This window comes from Dasypus novemcinctus, chromosome 9, assembly GCF_030445035.2.
Source record: "Dasypus novemcinctus isolate mDasNov1 chromosome 9, mDasNov1.1.hap2, whole genome shotgun sequence".
NCBI lineage: Eukaryota > Metazoa > Chordata > Mammalia > Cingulata > Dasypodidae > Dasypus > Dasypus novemcinctus.
This window is the reverse complement of record NC_080681.1, coordinates 113,023,419-113,040,220: the sequence shown is the minus strand read 5'-3', so window position 1 is coordinate 113,040,220 and position 16,802 is coordinate 113,023,419. Positions and strand designations below refer to the sequence as shown.

General features: G+C 50.7%; 1 protein-coding gene across 1 annotated transcript; it reads left to right on the top strand.

Moving 5' to 3' along the window:
- The first annotated feature begins 2,682 nt into the window (after positions 1 to 2,682).
- On the top strand, positions 2,683 to 9,936 carry LOC101419793 (chymotrypsin like elastase 3B). Its single transcript, XM_004461774.2, has 8 exons — positions 2,683 to 2,722; positions 3,675 to 3,760; positions 4,997 to 5,094; positions 5,233 to 5,367; positions 6,415 to 6,551; positions 7,686 to 7,828; positions 8,455 to 8,607; positions 9,919 to 9,936. The coding sequence occupies exons 1-8, from the start codon at positions 2,683 to 2,685 to the stop codon at positions 9,934 to 9,936; spliced, it is 810 nt and encodes a 269-aa protein (XP_004461831.1).
- Positions 9,937 to 16,802: the final 6,866 nt, after the last annotated feature.

Sequence of the window (16,802 nt, the reverse complement as noted above, 5' to 3'; positions counted from 1 at the left end):
CCCTTATGCACACCTGAGCAGAGTCTCAGAGACAGATAAAGTAGATATAACCCCAGGTATTGGTTCTCTTGAGGGCTAAAGAGACCCACAGGTTCTATGGTCATGGCAGATGGGGTTCACTGCCATGTCAGTTGGCCCTTCTTTCGAGCTGGTGTCTCTGCGTGATGGACCTGGACTCAGATGCGATCTCTTTTCACAAGCCTTTCATGCTACTTTACTGGAATTGTAGTTGGTGCTGGGGCTTAAGATATATCTAGGGGATTTGAATCTCTGGACTGACAGTATGATAGCCAGGCCCTGACCTCAACAGACTACAGCTCCTACACTCTGATTTATTGGACTTACTCCACTCAGCTAACATGGAGTTGAAGAATGTCAACCACCACACCATGGAGTCTAGAGTGCCTACAACTGAAAGCAGGAGGATTGCATCCAATATCCATGTGGAATCTAAACCCCCTCTTTACATAGATGTGGAATGGACACAACCAAGCCAAGGTCCACAGGAAGGAGGAATACAGTAAGGATCAGAGTGGACTTAATGATATTCTATTCATGAACTATTGTGGTTAATATTCAAGAAAATGTGGCATTGATGTGGGAAAAGTGGCCATGGTGGCTGCTGGGTGCGGGGAATAGGAGGAAGAGATGAGATGTGGAGGCATTATCGGGACTTGTAGTTGTCCTGGGTGGTGCTGCAGGGACAATTGCTGGACATTGTATGTCCTCCCATGGCCCACTGAATGGAACGTGGGAGAGTGTGGGCTACGGTGTGGACCACTGGCCATGGGGTGCAGCGATGCCCAGAGATGTACTCACCAGATGCAGTGATGTGTCATGATGATGGGGGAGAGTGTTACTGTGGGGGGAGTGGTGGGGTGGGGGTGGTGGGGGTGAATGGGGACCTCATATTTTTTTAATGTAATATTTTTAAAAAAATGAATAAATAAAATAAAAAATAAAAACAATGCAAGTTATTGGTGGTAGGGTGAGATGTTATATATGTTTGTTTGATGTTATATATGTTTGTTTTGTAAGTTCACAACTATTATACACTTATTGTTTATGTATGAGTGATATATTTCAATAAATTAAAAAATAAATAAATTATATTCCTAGCAGGAAGTGGATTTGGCCCAACAAATAAGGCGTCCGCCTACTACATGGGAGGTCCAAGGTTCAAACCCAGGGCCTCCTGACCCGTGTGATGAGCTGGCCCATGCACAGTGCTGCCGCACAAGGAGTGCCGTGCCACGCAGGGGTGTCCCCCACGTAGGGGAGCCCCTGCAAGGAGTGTGCCCCATAAGGAGAGCCACCCAGCACGAAAAAAGTGCACCCTGCCCAGGAGTGGCGCTGCACACACAGAGAGCTGACACAAGATGACACAACAAAAAGAGACAGAGATTCTGGGTGCCGCTGACAAGAATCCAAGTGGACACAGAAGAACACACAGTGAATGGACACAGAGAGCAAACAACTCGGGGGGAGGGCGGGGAAGGACTAAATAAAACACAAATCTTAAAAAAAAAATTACATTCCTAGGAATTATTCACATATCCACATAGTTGCATGTCTGCGATTGATTTTTTTTTTTTAACTGCTGAATAACATCCCACCGTGTGAATATACTACCCGTCCTTTCTCCTTGAGGGGCTTTTGGGTCCTTCCTAGGTTTTTGCTATCAAGCACAGAAGATGGGGCTGCCTCCACCCCAGCATTCTCACGCATGTGTCCTGGGGCACTTGGGCAAGATTTTCCCTCGGGCATACAATGGGGGTGGAACTGCAGGCTCACGGCTGTGTGAGTGCAGCTTTGAACTCATCTCCCACCACTCTCCACTCTGCCCATCGGGCTCCAGCCACGCTGGCCTCCTTTCCTGGCAAAGCTAAGCCTGCTCCAGCCTCCAGGTCTTTGCACTTGCCTTCCTCTCTACATGGGGTGCTTTCCCTTTAGGGCTCCCTTTGGCTGGCTCTGCCTTCAGGACTCAATCAAACACTATCTCAGCCCAAACACCACTCTCCCTGGCCCCCTCCCATCTGAATTAGTTAACCGCACCCCCACCCCAGTCACCACAGTCCCATGTTTCATTCCCTTCACAGCTCCTTCTGCCGCAGTCAGAAATAACCATTTATTTTTATTGACTTGTCATCATCTCTCCAACTAGATTCAAGCTCCAGGAAAGCTGGGACCATGAGTCTTGTTCACGGCTTTATCCCCTGTACCCCAAACAGTGCCTGACATAAATTTGTTTATTGAGGTGGGTACTAATAATACTCCCCTGTTGGAAAGAACGAGCCCGAGGCTCAGAGAGGTTAAGCTTCATGATCAAAGTTGCAGAACTCAGAGGTGGCAAAGTCAGAATTCAAACTCAGGTCTGGCCAGTTCCTGAGTCCAAGTTATTTCCTGGAAGAGGCTGGCTTGCTCCAACACGAATCTTTTTTTATCCCTCTCCTGTTATCAGCTGGCCATTCAATGCCACCTGTTGGAAGGGACCCTGGACTTCCATTGGCTGCCACTCCCGCACCTGCTGCAGGTAGGGGCTATGGCCTTGGACTATGGAAGACCTGGCGTTCTACCACCTGTTCTGGAAGTGAGCCCCAGTCCACCCCCCCCCCACCTGCCTTCTGCCCTATATTAGAGCCCCAGGCTCTGCGTCCCCTTCCTATCAACTCAAAACTCACGATGCTCCAGCTGCTGAGTTTCCTCCTGTTTGTGGCCGTTGGTAAGACCCGAACCCGAGTTTGTGCTCCCTGCTCTGTGTTGAGCCAGGAGCCCCTGAAATCCGCCTCCCACCCCATGCTCCACGGCACTCAGCACCGGGTTCTCTAGGAGGATCTCGGCTTGTGCCTGCAGCGTGACCGTGGGGGCTCCGGACCTGGTGCTGGAGCAGAAGGGAGGGGAAACCATGAGTGGACCAGCTCAGGAGAAAGACTGGGGGCACAAAAGGGCTGTGGCGGGAGTCCTCAGTGGGGCTGGTTAGCAAAAGCTAAGGGGTCTGTGGTTGGACTGCTGGGGTTGGAATTGCCCCCCTCTGCAGAGCACCCAGCTCTCCTCTCACGCTCCCTTTATCCTGCTCCCACATCCCATGGTCTAGCCTTTTCCTGGTCCTCTGCCATATTACATTCCAGTTCAGGACCACCTCCTCCAAGCAGCCTCCCTTGACTGATGATGAAGGTGACAGCATCTATTGAATGCTTACTATGTGCCAGGCTCAGTGCTAAGGTATTGCCTTAGGTAACCCTCAAAACAACCTCATGAGGTCAGTACTGCTATTATCTGCATTTCACAGACGGGAAAGCTGACCCTCTGCTAGGTAAAGCAGGCCTTCCTGGAATAGGGGGGCAGAGACACACTTTGAACCAGGGTAGTCTGACTCCAAGGCCTCCACGTTTTCGGACAAAGGCTATCATTTCTTGAGGGTTCAGTGGATACCTCCAGTTTCCCACTGACGGAGGCCACGTTTTTATCTCCATCCTGGGACCCCTGGGACTCGGGAAAGTCCTGCTCAAGTCCAGCTGCTCACTGTCCACCTGTGGCTCCTGAGGTCCAGAGGGGGCGGGCCTGGCCTGGGTCACTCACCCAGCTGTTCGTGGCACAGCTAGGACTAGGAGCCAGGCCTTCTCTCTTCTTTTTGGGGCTCCCCGGATGATGGACGCCCCCGCTCTCCCTTCCAGCTTCAGGCTGCGGCAGACCTTCCTACCGCCTCTCCTCCCGCGTGGTCAACGGTGAGGACGCAGTGCCCTACAGCTGGCCCTGGCAGGTACGGGCAGCGCCAGCCGAAATCATCCCTGGGGTGGGTGGGCTCTGGAGCCAGGCTCTGCTTGCGAGACTGACCCCATGGTTTCCCTGCCAGGAGTCACTGCAGCTTCCAGAAGCCAGGAAACCCTTGGCAATCTACTTCACGTGGGCGTTTTGCCCACTCAATCTGTGACCCTCACCAGGTGTACTTTACATGAATCTTCGGGAGGACAGTACTTAACTCGAGGGCTTGGCACACTAATGGTGGAATTTCAGGCATTGTGTTAGGGAGATTTGGGGGACCCATTTCTGGAGCCCTTGAATTATACAACAGGGCTGTAAGGTCTGAGAGCAGTCAGGGATGGGGGCATTTACGGAGACCAGTGGAGGGGAGCACAGAGGACCGAGACTTGCTGCGCTGTCCCATATAAATAGCCATTAGTCACATGGAGCTATTTAAATTTAAATTAATTAAAATTAAATAAGGTTAAAATTCATTTCCTCATTGTCCTGGTTATATTTCAAATGCTCAGTAGCTACAAGGTGGCCAGTGGCTACCTTACTGGACACCTCAGATATAGGACATTTCCTCCATCACAGAAAGCTCCAGTGGAATGCACTGGTCTAGACCAGGGACCAGCAAATTTGTTGATGAAACCTTTCTGTAAAGGGCCAGAGTAATTTTAGGCTTTGTGGGCCACATGGCCTTTATTGCAACAACTCAGCTCTGTCTCAATAGTGGCAAAGCAGCCATAGACAGTACATAAATGAATGTGTGTGATTGTGTACCAAAAATCTTTGTGTACAGAAGGAGACCTCAGGTCAGCTTGGACCCACAGGCCATAGTTTGCTGACTCCTGAGCTAGAGGAAGCATGTGAAAATCAGAATGTGTAGAAAACCAACAAGGGGCAAAAGACTTGGGGAGGGTTGTGTCTCCAAGGGCCCGAAAGGAAAGATCTGAAGTTCAAAAGGAGAGGGGGCCTTGGAGGGTTCACAGGACTAAGAAGGTCTGGATATGTGCTCTATGGGACAGAGACTGTTGGAGTCCCCAGGGAGGTCAGAGAGCCCTAGGGGGTCAGTGACAGGACCTCCATGAGCAGTTGTGCAGGTTGGGCACTGCACATTTCTAGAGGCTACCACTCTTTTCTGTGTGAATGGTGCCCCTGAGCATTGCGCAGTGCCCAACCTACACAACCATCAGTGGCAGCCTTCACTGCGGGGCCCAGACCACTCAGGCCCTGCCTCCCCGGCCACCAGGTCTCCCTGCAGTATGAGAAGGATGGGACCTATCGCCACACTTGCGGCGGCAGCCTCATCGCTCCAGACTGGGTCATGACCGCTGGCCACTGTATCTCGTGAGTTCTCCGACTCGCTCCCGGCCCTGCCCCAGCTCCTGTTCCCGCGTGAGACGCAGGGACTCCAGGGCACCGGGTGAGTGTGGGAGGGTGGGAGGGGGGCCCTTCGGCCTGGCCTGACCCCGCCTCGGCCGGCAGGAGCTCCCTGACCTACCAGGTGGTGCTGGGCGAGTTCGACCGCGCCGTGGAGGAGGGCCCCGAGCAGGTGATCCCCATCAACCCCGGAGACCTCTTTGTGCACCCTCTCTGGAACCCCAGCTGCGTGTCCTGTGGGTGAGTGGACTCTCACGCCTGGGACCCAGAGTCGCTTCTAGGGGACCCCGGGGGCTCTGTGGCTGGGCCCAACAGCCTGTGCCCACTCCCACGCCCTGTGGGCCAGGGTCGTCCGAGCCCCTTAGGAACATCTGTACCAAATGCCCGGGGATAGCGAGGCCCGGGGGGCCAGAACTTCCCCAGGCCACTTGGGCTTGCTGGCTTTGGAACCTCCCCAACCAATCTGAGGGTCCCTGCATTCAACGGGCTTTCATCCAGTGCATCCGGGCACTGTGAGCAAAAGAAGGAGCACTGGACTCAGAGTCAGGCTCAACATTAACTCTCCGTGGGGCCCAGCCATTCCCTGGGCCTCAGTGTCCCCATCTGTCAAGGTGACCATGAACCCTGGCCTCCTGAGGAGTAGTGAAGGTCAAGGATGTAATCGGGGTGAGAAAGCTATGCAGGACTTCCAAGTCCCTCAAGTGTGTGCAAAATTGCGTGTCTGGGTGCTCGGCATGTTTCTGGTGAGAGGGTCAAAGAAGGGCACAGAACCCCTGAAATGCAGAGTAGCAGGGAGGGGCTGTAGAGACTGAGACCCCGACCCGTCAGACTCAGGTGGAAAGACTTGAGTGCCCAGGAGGCAGGCAAAGGCGCAGAGCAGTGGTTCTCAGCGTGGTCCCCGGGCCAGGACCACCAGCAGCACCCAGGAATTTGCAGGGACACGCGTCCCCAGACCTCAGCCCAGAGCTGCTGGACCAGAAGCCGGGGCGGGACCCAGGCTTCTGGGCTCACGCAGGACGCCCAGGAGATTCTAAGGACTGTGGGGCTGCAGGGCTTGGGCTGGGGCCCGGAGAGAGGAGTGAGGATGACTGCAAAGGCCAAGGGCAGAGTGAGCCGGAGGGACCGGGAGGGCATCCTGCAGTGCTCGGCCTTAAGCGCGGATGGGATTTGGAGGGAGAGGAGCAGTGCGGCATCCCAGAGGTGGGAACGGTTGAAGACGCGGCCGGGAGGTGGATTTGGTCTGGCCTGAGGACCAGACTTCCAGACTCTTCTCCCTCTCTGCCCCAGGAATGACATCGCCCTGGTCAAGCTGTCACGCAGCGCCCAGCTGGGAGACACAGTCCAGCTCGCCTGCCTCCCTCCCGCTGGCGACATCCTGCCCAACGAGGCACCCTGCTACATCAGCGGCTGGGGCCGCCTCTACAGTACGTGCCAACCCCTCTAGCCGGCCACAGGGACCGAGGGCAGGAAGACAGGCCCCGGGGGCTGGGGGTCGAGCGCGAACACCCATTCCTCCTTCAGCTGCGGCCCCCTCAGCTTCCTTCTGCCCCATCCTCCCAAACATGTGCAACTGAATATATTTTGTTAAAGATTCATTTATTTATCCACCCCCCTCCTTGTTTGTGCTTGCTGTCTACTTTCTGTGTCTGTCTGTTGTGTGTTCTGTGTCTGCTCTTCTTTTAAGAGGCACCAGGAACTGAACTGTAGGGAGGTGCCCAATTGCTTGAGCCACATCTGTTCCCTGCTTGTGACTCTCGTTGTGTCTCCTCACTGTGTCATCTTGTTGCCTCACCTCATTGTGTCAGCTTGCTGTGCCAGCTCATCGCATCAGCTCGCTGTCTTGCTCATCTTTTTTTTTAAAGACTTATTTTTATTTATTTCTCTCCCCTTCCCCCCCACCCCAGTTGTCTGCTCTCTGTGTCCATTCGCTGTGTCTTCTTCTGTGTCTGCTTGTATTCTTGTCAGCGGCTCTGGGAATCTGGGTCTCTTTTTGTTGCGTCTTCTTGCTGTGTCAGCTCTCCACGTATGTGGTGCCACTCCTGGGCAGGCTGCACTTTCTTTCGCTCTGGGCGGCCCTCCTTACAGGGCGCACTCCTTGCACCTGGGGCTCCTCTACACAGGGACCACCCCTGTGTGGCACAGCACTCCTTGAGCATCAGCACTGCATGTGGGCCAGCTCCACACGGGTCAAGGAGCCCTGGGTTTGAACCTTGGACCTCCTGTGTGGTAGGCAGCTGCTCTATCTGTTGAGTCAAGTCCGCTTCCCGTTGCTCATCTCCTTTAGGAGGCAGCAAGAAACCAAACCGGGCTTGGTGGGAGGTGGGCACCCAACTGCTTGAGCCACATCTACTCCCTCACTTGAACACTTTTTAGTGGCTCGCGTTTGCAAGGTTCTGGAGATGCGATGATGGACGGAGCAGGCAGGGCCATATTACCTGGTGCCAGGAAAGTCCTCTCAGGCCAGAGGAGCCGCCTCTTGAATAATGGCTCCCCCCTGGGGCTCCCCGGCCCTGGTCCCCAGGCCAAGCCCCCTGACTCATTACTCCCTGTCCCTGCAGCTGGTGGGCCACTCCCAGATAAGCTGCAGCAGGCCCTGCTGCCCGTGGTGGACTACGAGCACTGCTCCAAGTGGGACTGGTGGGGCATCACTGTGAAGCGGTCCATGGTGTGTGCCGGCGGGGACATCCGCTCTGGCTGCAACGTGAGTCAGCCCTTCGTCACCCGTGGCTGGGGGACGGGTGCTGCCGCTCACTGGGCGTCTGGGCGTAGGGCTCCTCTGCCAGTGGCCCACAAGGTGGAGGGTGTCCCCTCACTCCAGGCCAGGCAGCACTTGGAGGAAGTTGGCAGAGCCCAGGAACAGAACCCTGGCTTGGGACCCTTGGCACCTCGTCCCACCTCGGGCCCTGACTTGACTTGGGGCAAATCCCTTTTCTCCCTAGTCTTCCAGCCTCTCCGTCGGCACAGCAAGGGGTGCTGACACCATGACCTTCAGCGCTGTGGTTCTGAAGTCAAAATTAAACAATGAGAATACTATCACTGTGTTATAAAGGAGTATGAGCCATAATATTAATAGTTAATTTAGTGCTGATAATGGCAATTACCATTCATTGAGTGCTTCTTCTCTACTAAGCCTTGTGCTCAGGGCATAGATCTATTGCCTCCTTTAATTCCCAAAGATCCTGTGAGATGGATATTATTTTCCCTCATTACCAACGAGCAAACCGAGGCTCAGAGGGGTCAGGTAACACAGGGGTTTCTCAAAACCCCCAGAGTTCAGAACAATTCCTGAAACCTCAGGCTCACCCCACCCCTCCCTGACCGTTCCAGGGTGACTCTGGAGGACCCCTCAACTGCCCCACGGCGGACGGCACCTGGCAGGTCCATGGTGTGACCAGCTTCGTGTCCGCCTTCGGCTGCAACACCGCCAAGAAGCCCACCGTGTTTACCCGCGTCTCGGCCTTCAACGACTGGATCGAGGAGGTGAGGACCGGGGGGCGGGGCGGGCCCACGGGCCAGCGCCTCTCGGAGAGCGGCCAGGACATCGGCGGGAAACAGCAGATCCCGAGAAGGGCCTTTCAGTGCTGGGGGGTGGACCTGAGGACCCCGGAGGGGCTTGGGGCTGGTTCCCACGCTGTGGCCCTGAGCCTGCACGGCCTCAGGGTGGAGCTTTGATCTCCACCAAACTTCCTCCTTTCAACCAGTGCTTATGAAAGGTCCCGTTTCTCGGCTTTGAGAACAGAGAGGCAGAGGGCAGCCCGGAGGAGCCAGATGAGTAAACGGCAGTGAGGAGTGGGAGCACTGTGGGGGGGGAGTCGGGCACAGGGCGAGGGCAGAGCTCCTCTGGGATGGTGGTTGGGGAAGATTAATATTGTTCACAATAGCAGTAATGACCCGTTTTATAGAGTCCCCAGACATGTGCCTGGCACTGTCACCAGCACCTGGTTAACAGGTTTTTTTTTTAAGATTTATTTTTTTCTCTCCCCTTTCCTCCCCACCCCCGCACTCCCGCCCCAGTTGTTTGCTCTCTGTGTCCATTCACTGTGTGTTCTTCTGTGTCCACTTGCATTCTTGTCAGTGGCACCGGGAATCTGTGTCTCTTTTTCTTGCGTCATTTTGCTGTGTCAGCTCTCCGTATGTGCAGTGCCATTCTTGGGCAGGCTGAACTTTCTTTCACGCTGGGCGGCTCTCCTTACGGGGCGCACTCCCTGCGTGTGGGGCTCCCCTATGCAGGGACACCCCTGCGTGGCATGGCACTCCTTGCACGCATGAGCACTGCACGTGGGCCAGCTCATCACATGGGTCAGGGGGCCCTGGGTTTGAACCCTGGACCTCCCATGTGGTAGGGGGATGCCCTATCAGTTGAGCCAAATCCATTTTACTGGTTAACTGTTTACTCTCATCAAGGACCCCCGTGAGATGCAGAGTTTCTCTTTGGGGTGATGGAAGAGTTTTGGTAATGGATGGTGGCGATGGAGGCAAACATTGTGAATGTCATTAGCACCACTGAACTGTGTACTTGACAGTGATTACAATGGGAAATGCTTTGTTGTGTCTGTCACCACAGTAAAAGGTTAAAAAATAAATAAAACGATAACTATAAGACAAAAAAGAACCCCCAACAGATAAGTACTATTCTGACCCTAATTATACAGGTGAGGACACTGAGCCTCAGAGAGGGGGAGTCACTCTCCCGGCGTCACTCAGCTCATGGCTGGGAGTTGAACCCAGTTCCATCAGACTCCAGAACCTGTGCTCTAACCAGACTATTCTGTTTTTTCCCTCTTTTTCCAGACCATGGCAAGCCACTAGAACCCAGGACAGGCTGGCAGTGCTGATCCACCTTTCCTAAACAATAAAGACCTTTCAGAAAGGCCGTCACACATCTTTCTTCCTTGTTGGCTCGTCTCTTCCCCTCTGGCCAGTTCCTAAAATCGTAGCTCTCATATGTAGAGATGTGACCATATCCACCCCTCACATGTGCCAGTGACTCAGGGCATTCCCAGGATGCAGGACTTCCAAAGCTAAGACCAGGCAGACTGAGACAAGTTGGTCCCTCCAACATCTAAACGTACATAAAATAGGGGCTTTTCACTGCAGGCATAAAAACAGTAGAATCTGCAGAAAAACTGACCTTGCCAGCCCCTTGGAAAGCTCATCTTGGAGTAGGAAAGATCATGAATTTTCTGCTGCTGATGGGCCAGGAAAGGTGAGCTGTGGCCATTTAGTCATTCAACAAACATTCCTTGTTCCAGAGGAGGGTTCAGAGGGTGTAAAATACACGGTTTCTGCCCTGAAGTGGGACATGAGTTAGACAGGAAATGAGCATATCACAGTCATTCATTAAACAGATACTAGGCACCTGCTTTGTGGCAGGTTCTGGGTTGGGAGTAGAGAGGTGAGTAAGACGCTGAGCCCTTGCTGCAGGGGAGGGAAGGACGCGCACACGGAGGCACACGAGCGATGCTGCGCACCGGGTTGGAGCCCAGGGGGTTGTCGTGGAGCTCCAGAGAGCACAGCCGAAAGCAACCGCGAAACCACGGAGGTCCATGTTTCTCCTGCACACCACGAAAGGGAAGAAACCTGGTCCTGGTAGGGACACCCACATACACGTTTTAATATGCATGTTGTGCCATTGCACCCTCCCTTTCAAAACGATGTTTTTAATTTGGAAAAGTTTTAAAAATTCAAAACTGGAGGATGATAGAACAAACATCCATGTAGTCACCCTCCAGAGCAAACAAATTTCACATTTTCAAAAATAATAACCACAGTTAAAGAGGAGGTCCCTTCGTACTCCTCCCGGAGATCAACATCCTCACGGGTGTGGGTAGTTCACCAAATAGCACTGCTTTTTCTTTGGGGCGCAGGGTAAGATAGCTCTCGCCCACCCCATTGACATTGTCTTTGGCTAGGTGGCTTGCTTAGGCCAAGGTCAAGTGTAGGGAGACAGGGTGATTTGCCAAGGTCATTTCCTTGGCCATGGCAACTGGTGGCTGCTAATCGTTCTGCTTCCAGAGTGAGGAGACAGGGAGCAGAGCCTCGGTTGACCCCTGACAGACAAGTACTACAAGCAGGAAATGAACTTTGTTGTTAAAAGCCACTGAGATTTTGGGTGTTGTTTGCTGTATCGGCATGGACCTAGCAGCCAATTCTAACTGATAAAATGAGTTTGGTGTTTATCCTTCTGCTCCATGCTGTTCTATTTTTATCACACACATAAATATCTATAAACACTCTATTACATTGTTTCGATTTTTAAAAATACACGCATGGCACCATGCTAAATATATTGTACTATAACTTGCTTTTTTCACTTAACATTATGTTTTTGAAGTCTATCCAGGTTGATTTATATATCTTTAGTTCATCAACGTTAATTTTGTAGAGAATTCTATTGCACAACAGCACTAGTTATTTCCCCATTTCCCCAAACTAAAGGACATTTAGAGCAGTGCCAATTTTTTATGATGACAAACAATGCTGCAGTGAACGTCCTTGGACATATCTCCAGGTGCACATGTGTAAGAGTTTCTCTGGGGTATATTCCAAGAAATGGAACTGCTGAGTGGGAGGGTGTACTCATTTTCAACTTTTCCCATTGCCAAATTGTTCTCCAAGCTAACTTATCAACAATACTTCTTAAAATTACTTTTTTTTCCTTCATTTCCCATCCACTGCGCCAACACACTAGAATTGCCCCCCCATTTTCCTTCTAAAACCGCTCCTGGCACATCTAGCTTCTTCCACCAAACTCTCCTTTAGCCCTTATTTCCACTGCGGTCTCTCACAAAAGCCCGAGAACTGGTCTGGCAAGGGCAGCCGGAGAGCGGGCGCAAGGTAGGGACTGGGTGCAGCAGAACAGAGACCTCCTCATCACAGGGGGCGAGGGGAGGGTGGGAGGAGATTCCGGAACCGTGCGTCAGTTCCTTGAGTCAGACAGATGATTTCAGGTGACATGGGTCACTGCTGAGGTGTTTCCAAGTCACAGCAGGGTTTACAAAGCCTGAGTGTCAACTTCCTCCCAGTGGGTCAGGGAAAGGCCCTTGGATAATTTTCCAAAATAGTTACGGGATGAAGGGCATTCAGATCTTAAACTCGCCACCCTGTGGTTGGGCAATGGGCCTCCAGCAGCCTTAGGGGGAGGCTGGGAACGGCTTCTTGCCATGCATGGGCAGCAGAGAGGCAGGAAATCCTGCTTGAAAGTGCTAACAATTCAATCAACAATTTAATTTTCTTTCTTAAAAAAACAAAAACAAAAAAAACCTCCAGGGAAACGGAGTTGGCCCAGTGGTTAGGGTGTCCATCTACCACATGGGAGGTCCGCGGTTCAAACCCCGGGCCTCCTTGACCCGTGTGGAGCTGGCCCATGTGCAGTGCTGATGCGCACAAGGAGTGCCGTGCCACGCAGGGGTGTCCCCCGCGTAGGGGAGCCCCACGTGCAAGGAGTGCGCCCCATAAGGAGAGCTGCCCCGCGTGAAAGAAAGTGCAGCCTGCCCAGGAATGGCGCCGCCCACACTTCCCACGCTGCTGAGGACAACAGAAGCGGACAAAGAAACAAGACACAGCAAATAGACACAGAGAACAGACAACGGTGGGCGGGGGGGGGGGGGGCTGCATTAAATAAATAAATAAATAAATAAAAACTCCAAGTCTCAATGATTCAGATCTTTTAAAAACCATAAATCAACAATTAAATTTTTTGAGTAGTTATTAGAGTATAACACCATTTTTCCCCCCCTAAATCATAAAAACTGAACAATCCACCTATTTTTTTTTAGGCTGTACTGGGGATTGAACCCAGGACCTCATACATGGGAAACAGATTTTCACTGAGCTACACTGCTCTCCAACAATCCCCTTTAATTTTTTTTAAGATTTATTTATTTATTTCTGCCCCCCCCCACCCTGCATTGTCTACTCTGTGTCCATTTGCTGTATGTTCTTCTGAGACTGCTTCCATTCTCATCAGGCGGCACTAGGAATCTGTGTCTCTTTTTTGTTGCATCATCTTGCTGCATCAGTTCTCCGTGTGTGCAGCACCACTCCTGGGCAAGCTGCGCTTTTGTGTGGGGTGGCTCTCCTTGCGGGGGCACTCCCTTGCACATGGGGCACCCCTATGTGGGGAGAACCCCCGCGTGGCACGGCACTCCTTATGCCCGGCAGCACTGTGCGTGGGCCAGCTCACCACACGGGCCAGGAGGCCCTGGGTTTGAACCCTGGACCTCCTATATGGTAGGCAGACGCTCTATCAGTTGAGCCACATCTGCTTCCCGACAATTCACTTTTTAAAAAGCACAATGTCAGCGGAAGATGGAGAATTAGACACAGGGCTCACTTCTCTCCCAGAAAAATAGCTAAAGGACAGACAGGAATGGTCTGGAAAAATATGTTCTAGGGCTTAGGACACCAGGGGAAGGCTGGACACCATCCTGAAGAGAGAAGGGCACAGGAAAAGAATCTTGACAGCGAAACTATGAGTTAAAGTTGCAGCTGTGGCTTCCAGTACCCTTCCCCAGCATCCTCAGAACAGACAGCTTTGAATTCTCTGGCCTCTGACAGGTGGCTATGGACTGAGGGGGCTGTAAGGGTCTATCTCCCCAGGAAAGGGGACAGAGGGGGACACAGCCTAAGGCTATTAAGGTTTGGGCCAACAAATTTGGTCTGCTGTGTCCCATCAACCCTGCCGGGCCAGGTGAGGCTGTGCCACTGTTTGCCTGGGAGCTGGTACAGGACTAAAGAGATCCAATTCTCAAAGCACCCTCCCTGCTGACCGGGACTGGTTGTTGAGCATGCAGAGGGGAGTGGAATTATTTCCTACTTGGGAAAGGGAGGGGGCTGCCAGCAAGGTTGCAGACAGTCTCAGAGAAAGTTTGATCTGCCAGGCTCTGAATAGCCTCGAGGCAGGATCCTCCATCACATCGTTGCAGTCGGGGTTGCAGTGAACACACTCTGTCCAGGCACAGAGCCGAGAGGGCTGCCGAAGAGTGGCACACACTGGCGGACCAAGAAAATGCATGTTAGGAAATTTAAAATAAATAAACAAGAGAGGCTTTTTCTGGACTTTACAGCCTCCCACCTGAAAGTCCTTGGAAGTAGATTAGCAACCCATTACTGGGCCCAGAGCCCATATTTGAACAAACAGAGACAATCCTAAAGACCTAGAACAGGTTGAACAAAGAATCAAAGAACGGCAGTAATGTGCAACCTCCCGCCATGAATCTCTATGCAAAAGAGAGAAATTGAGCATCAGAGTAACTCACTATCCTAATCAGTTACCTAGACATCAGCAAAAAATTACAAGCCATTACTAAGAAAATGGAAGAAATGGTCCAAGTAAAGGAATATATCAAAGCCCAAGATAAGACACAGAGTTTGAGACAAATAGTCAACATGATTCAAACAAATCTAAATAAAATCAGTGAGTTAAAAGACAATATGGCTAAAGAGATAATGGACATCAAGAAGACACTGGAGGGAAGTGGATGTGGCTCAACTGATAGAGCATCCACCTATCATAGGGAGGGCCCAGGGTTCTATTCCCAGGGCCTCCTGACCTGTGTGGTGAGCTGGCCCATGCACAGTGCAATCATGTGCAAGGAGTGCCGTGCCATGCAGAGGAGCCCCTGCATAAGGGAGTCCCACGTGCAAGGAGTGTGCCCCACAAGGAGAGCCACCCCACATGAAAAAAGCACAGCCAACCCAGGAGTGGTGCCACACACATGGAGAGGTGATGCAGCGAGATGATGCAACAACAACAACAAAAAGACGTATTTTCCCAGGGCTGCTGGATAATGCTAACAGACGCAAAAGAGCACAAAGTGAATGGACACAGAGAGCAGACAACGGGGGCAGGGGCAGGGGGGCGGGGAGATAAATAAATAAAATAGATCTTTAAAAGAAAAAAAAGATATTGGATGATTACAAAGAAGACTTTTAAAACCTGAATAGAAAAATAACAGAACTTATGGGAATGAAAGACACAATAGGTGAGATAAAAAACGTACTAGAGACACACAACAGCAGATTTGAAATGACAGAAGAAAGAATAAGTGATGCAGAAGACAGAAGAGCTGAAGTGGAAGAGAGATAAAAGAATGGAAAAATTGAGCAGGTTCTTAGGGAGTTGAATGATAACATGAAGCACAGCAACATACATGCCATGGGAGTTCCAGAAAGAAGAGAAGGGAAAGGGAGTAGAAAGAGTATTTGAGGAAATAATGAATTAAAATTTTCCAACTCTCATGAAGGAAATGAATTAACATGTCCAAGAAGCACTGTTTACCCCAATCAGAATAAATCCAAATAGACCTACTCCAAGGCACATACTACTCTGAACATCAAATGCCAAAGATAATAAGAAAAGTCTTAGAGCAGCAAGGGAGAAGCAAACCATCACATACAAGGGACATCCAGTAAGACCTAATGCAGATTTCTCATCAGAAATCATAGAACAAAAAGACAGTTAGGATACTGAAAGAGAAAAATTGCCAGCAAAATTGTCCTTCAAATATGAAGGTGAATTCAAAATATTCACAAATAAAAAGAAACTAAAAAGAGTTCATATAAAAGAATCCACCTTTGCAGGAAGCATTAATGGGAGCCTAATAGTCCAAAAGAAAAAGACAGGAGAGTGAGGCTTGGAGGAGAGTTAAATAAGAGAGGACTAGCAGAAATGATAACCAAAAGAGTAAAAAGACAGATGAAAATAAGATATGACATATGAAAGTCAAAAAATAAAATGGTGAAACTAAATATGTATTTGCAGTAATGTCGTTGAATGAGAATGGATTAAACTCCCCAGTCAAAAGATCTAGACTGACAGATGGATAAAAAACATAAACCATCCATATGCTGCCTACAAGAGATTCGCCTTAGACAGGGATACAAACCAGCTGAAAGTGAAAGGTTTGAAAAAGATACTCTATGCAAACAGTAACTGAAAAAGAGCAGGAGTAGCTATACTAATATTGGACAAGACAGACTTGAAGTGCAAAAAAATTATGAGATATAGAAAGTCATTATATATTAATAAAAGGGACAATGTACCAGGAAGATATAACAGTTATAAATATCTATGCACCTAACCAGGGTGCCCCAAAATACATGAGATAAACTTTGGCAAAACTGAAGGGAGAAATTAGACTTTAACACCCCACTCACATCATTAAATAGAACTAGACAGGAGATCGATAAGGAAACAGAGAACTTGAACAGTATGATAAATGAGCTAGACCTAACAGACATATTCAGAACATTGGCTCCCAAATCAGCAGGTTATACATTCCTCTCAAGTGCTGTTGGCTCTTTCTCCAGGATAGACCATATGTTAATATGTTAGGTCACAATGCAGATCTTTTTTTTACATATATATATATTTTTTAAATTTATTTCTCCCCCCCCCAAGTTGTTTGTTCTCCATGTCCATTTGCTGTGTGTTCTTCTGTGACTGCTTCTATCCTTATCAGTGGCACTGGGAATCTGTGTTTCTTTGTTGCATCATCTTGTGTCAGTTCTCCGTGTGTGTGGCACCATTCTTGGGCAGGCTGCACTTTCTTTCGCGCTGGGTGGCTCTCCTTAACAGGGCACACTCCTTGCGTGTGCGGCTCCCCTATGCGGGGGACACCCCTGCGTGGCACAGCACTCCTTGCGTGCATCAGCACTGCACATGGGCCAGC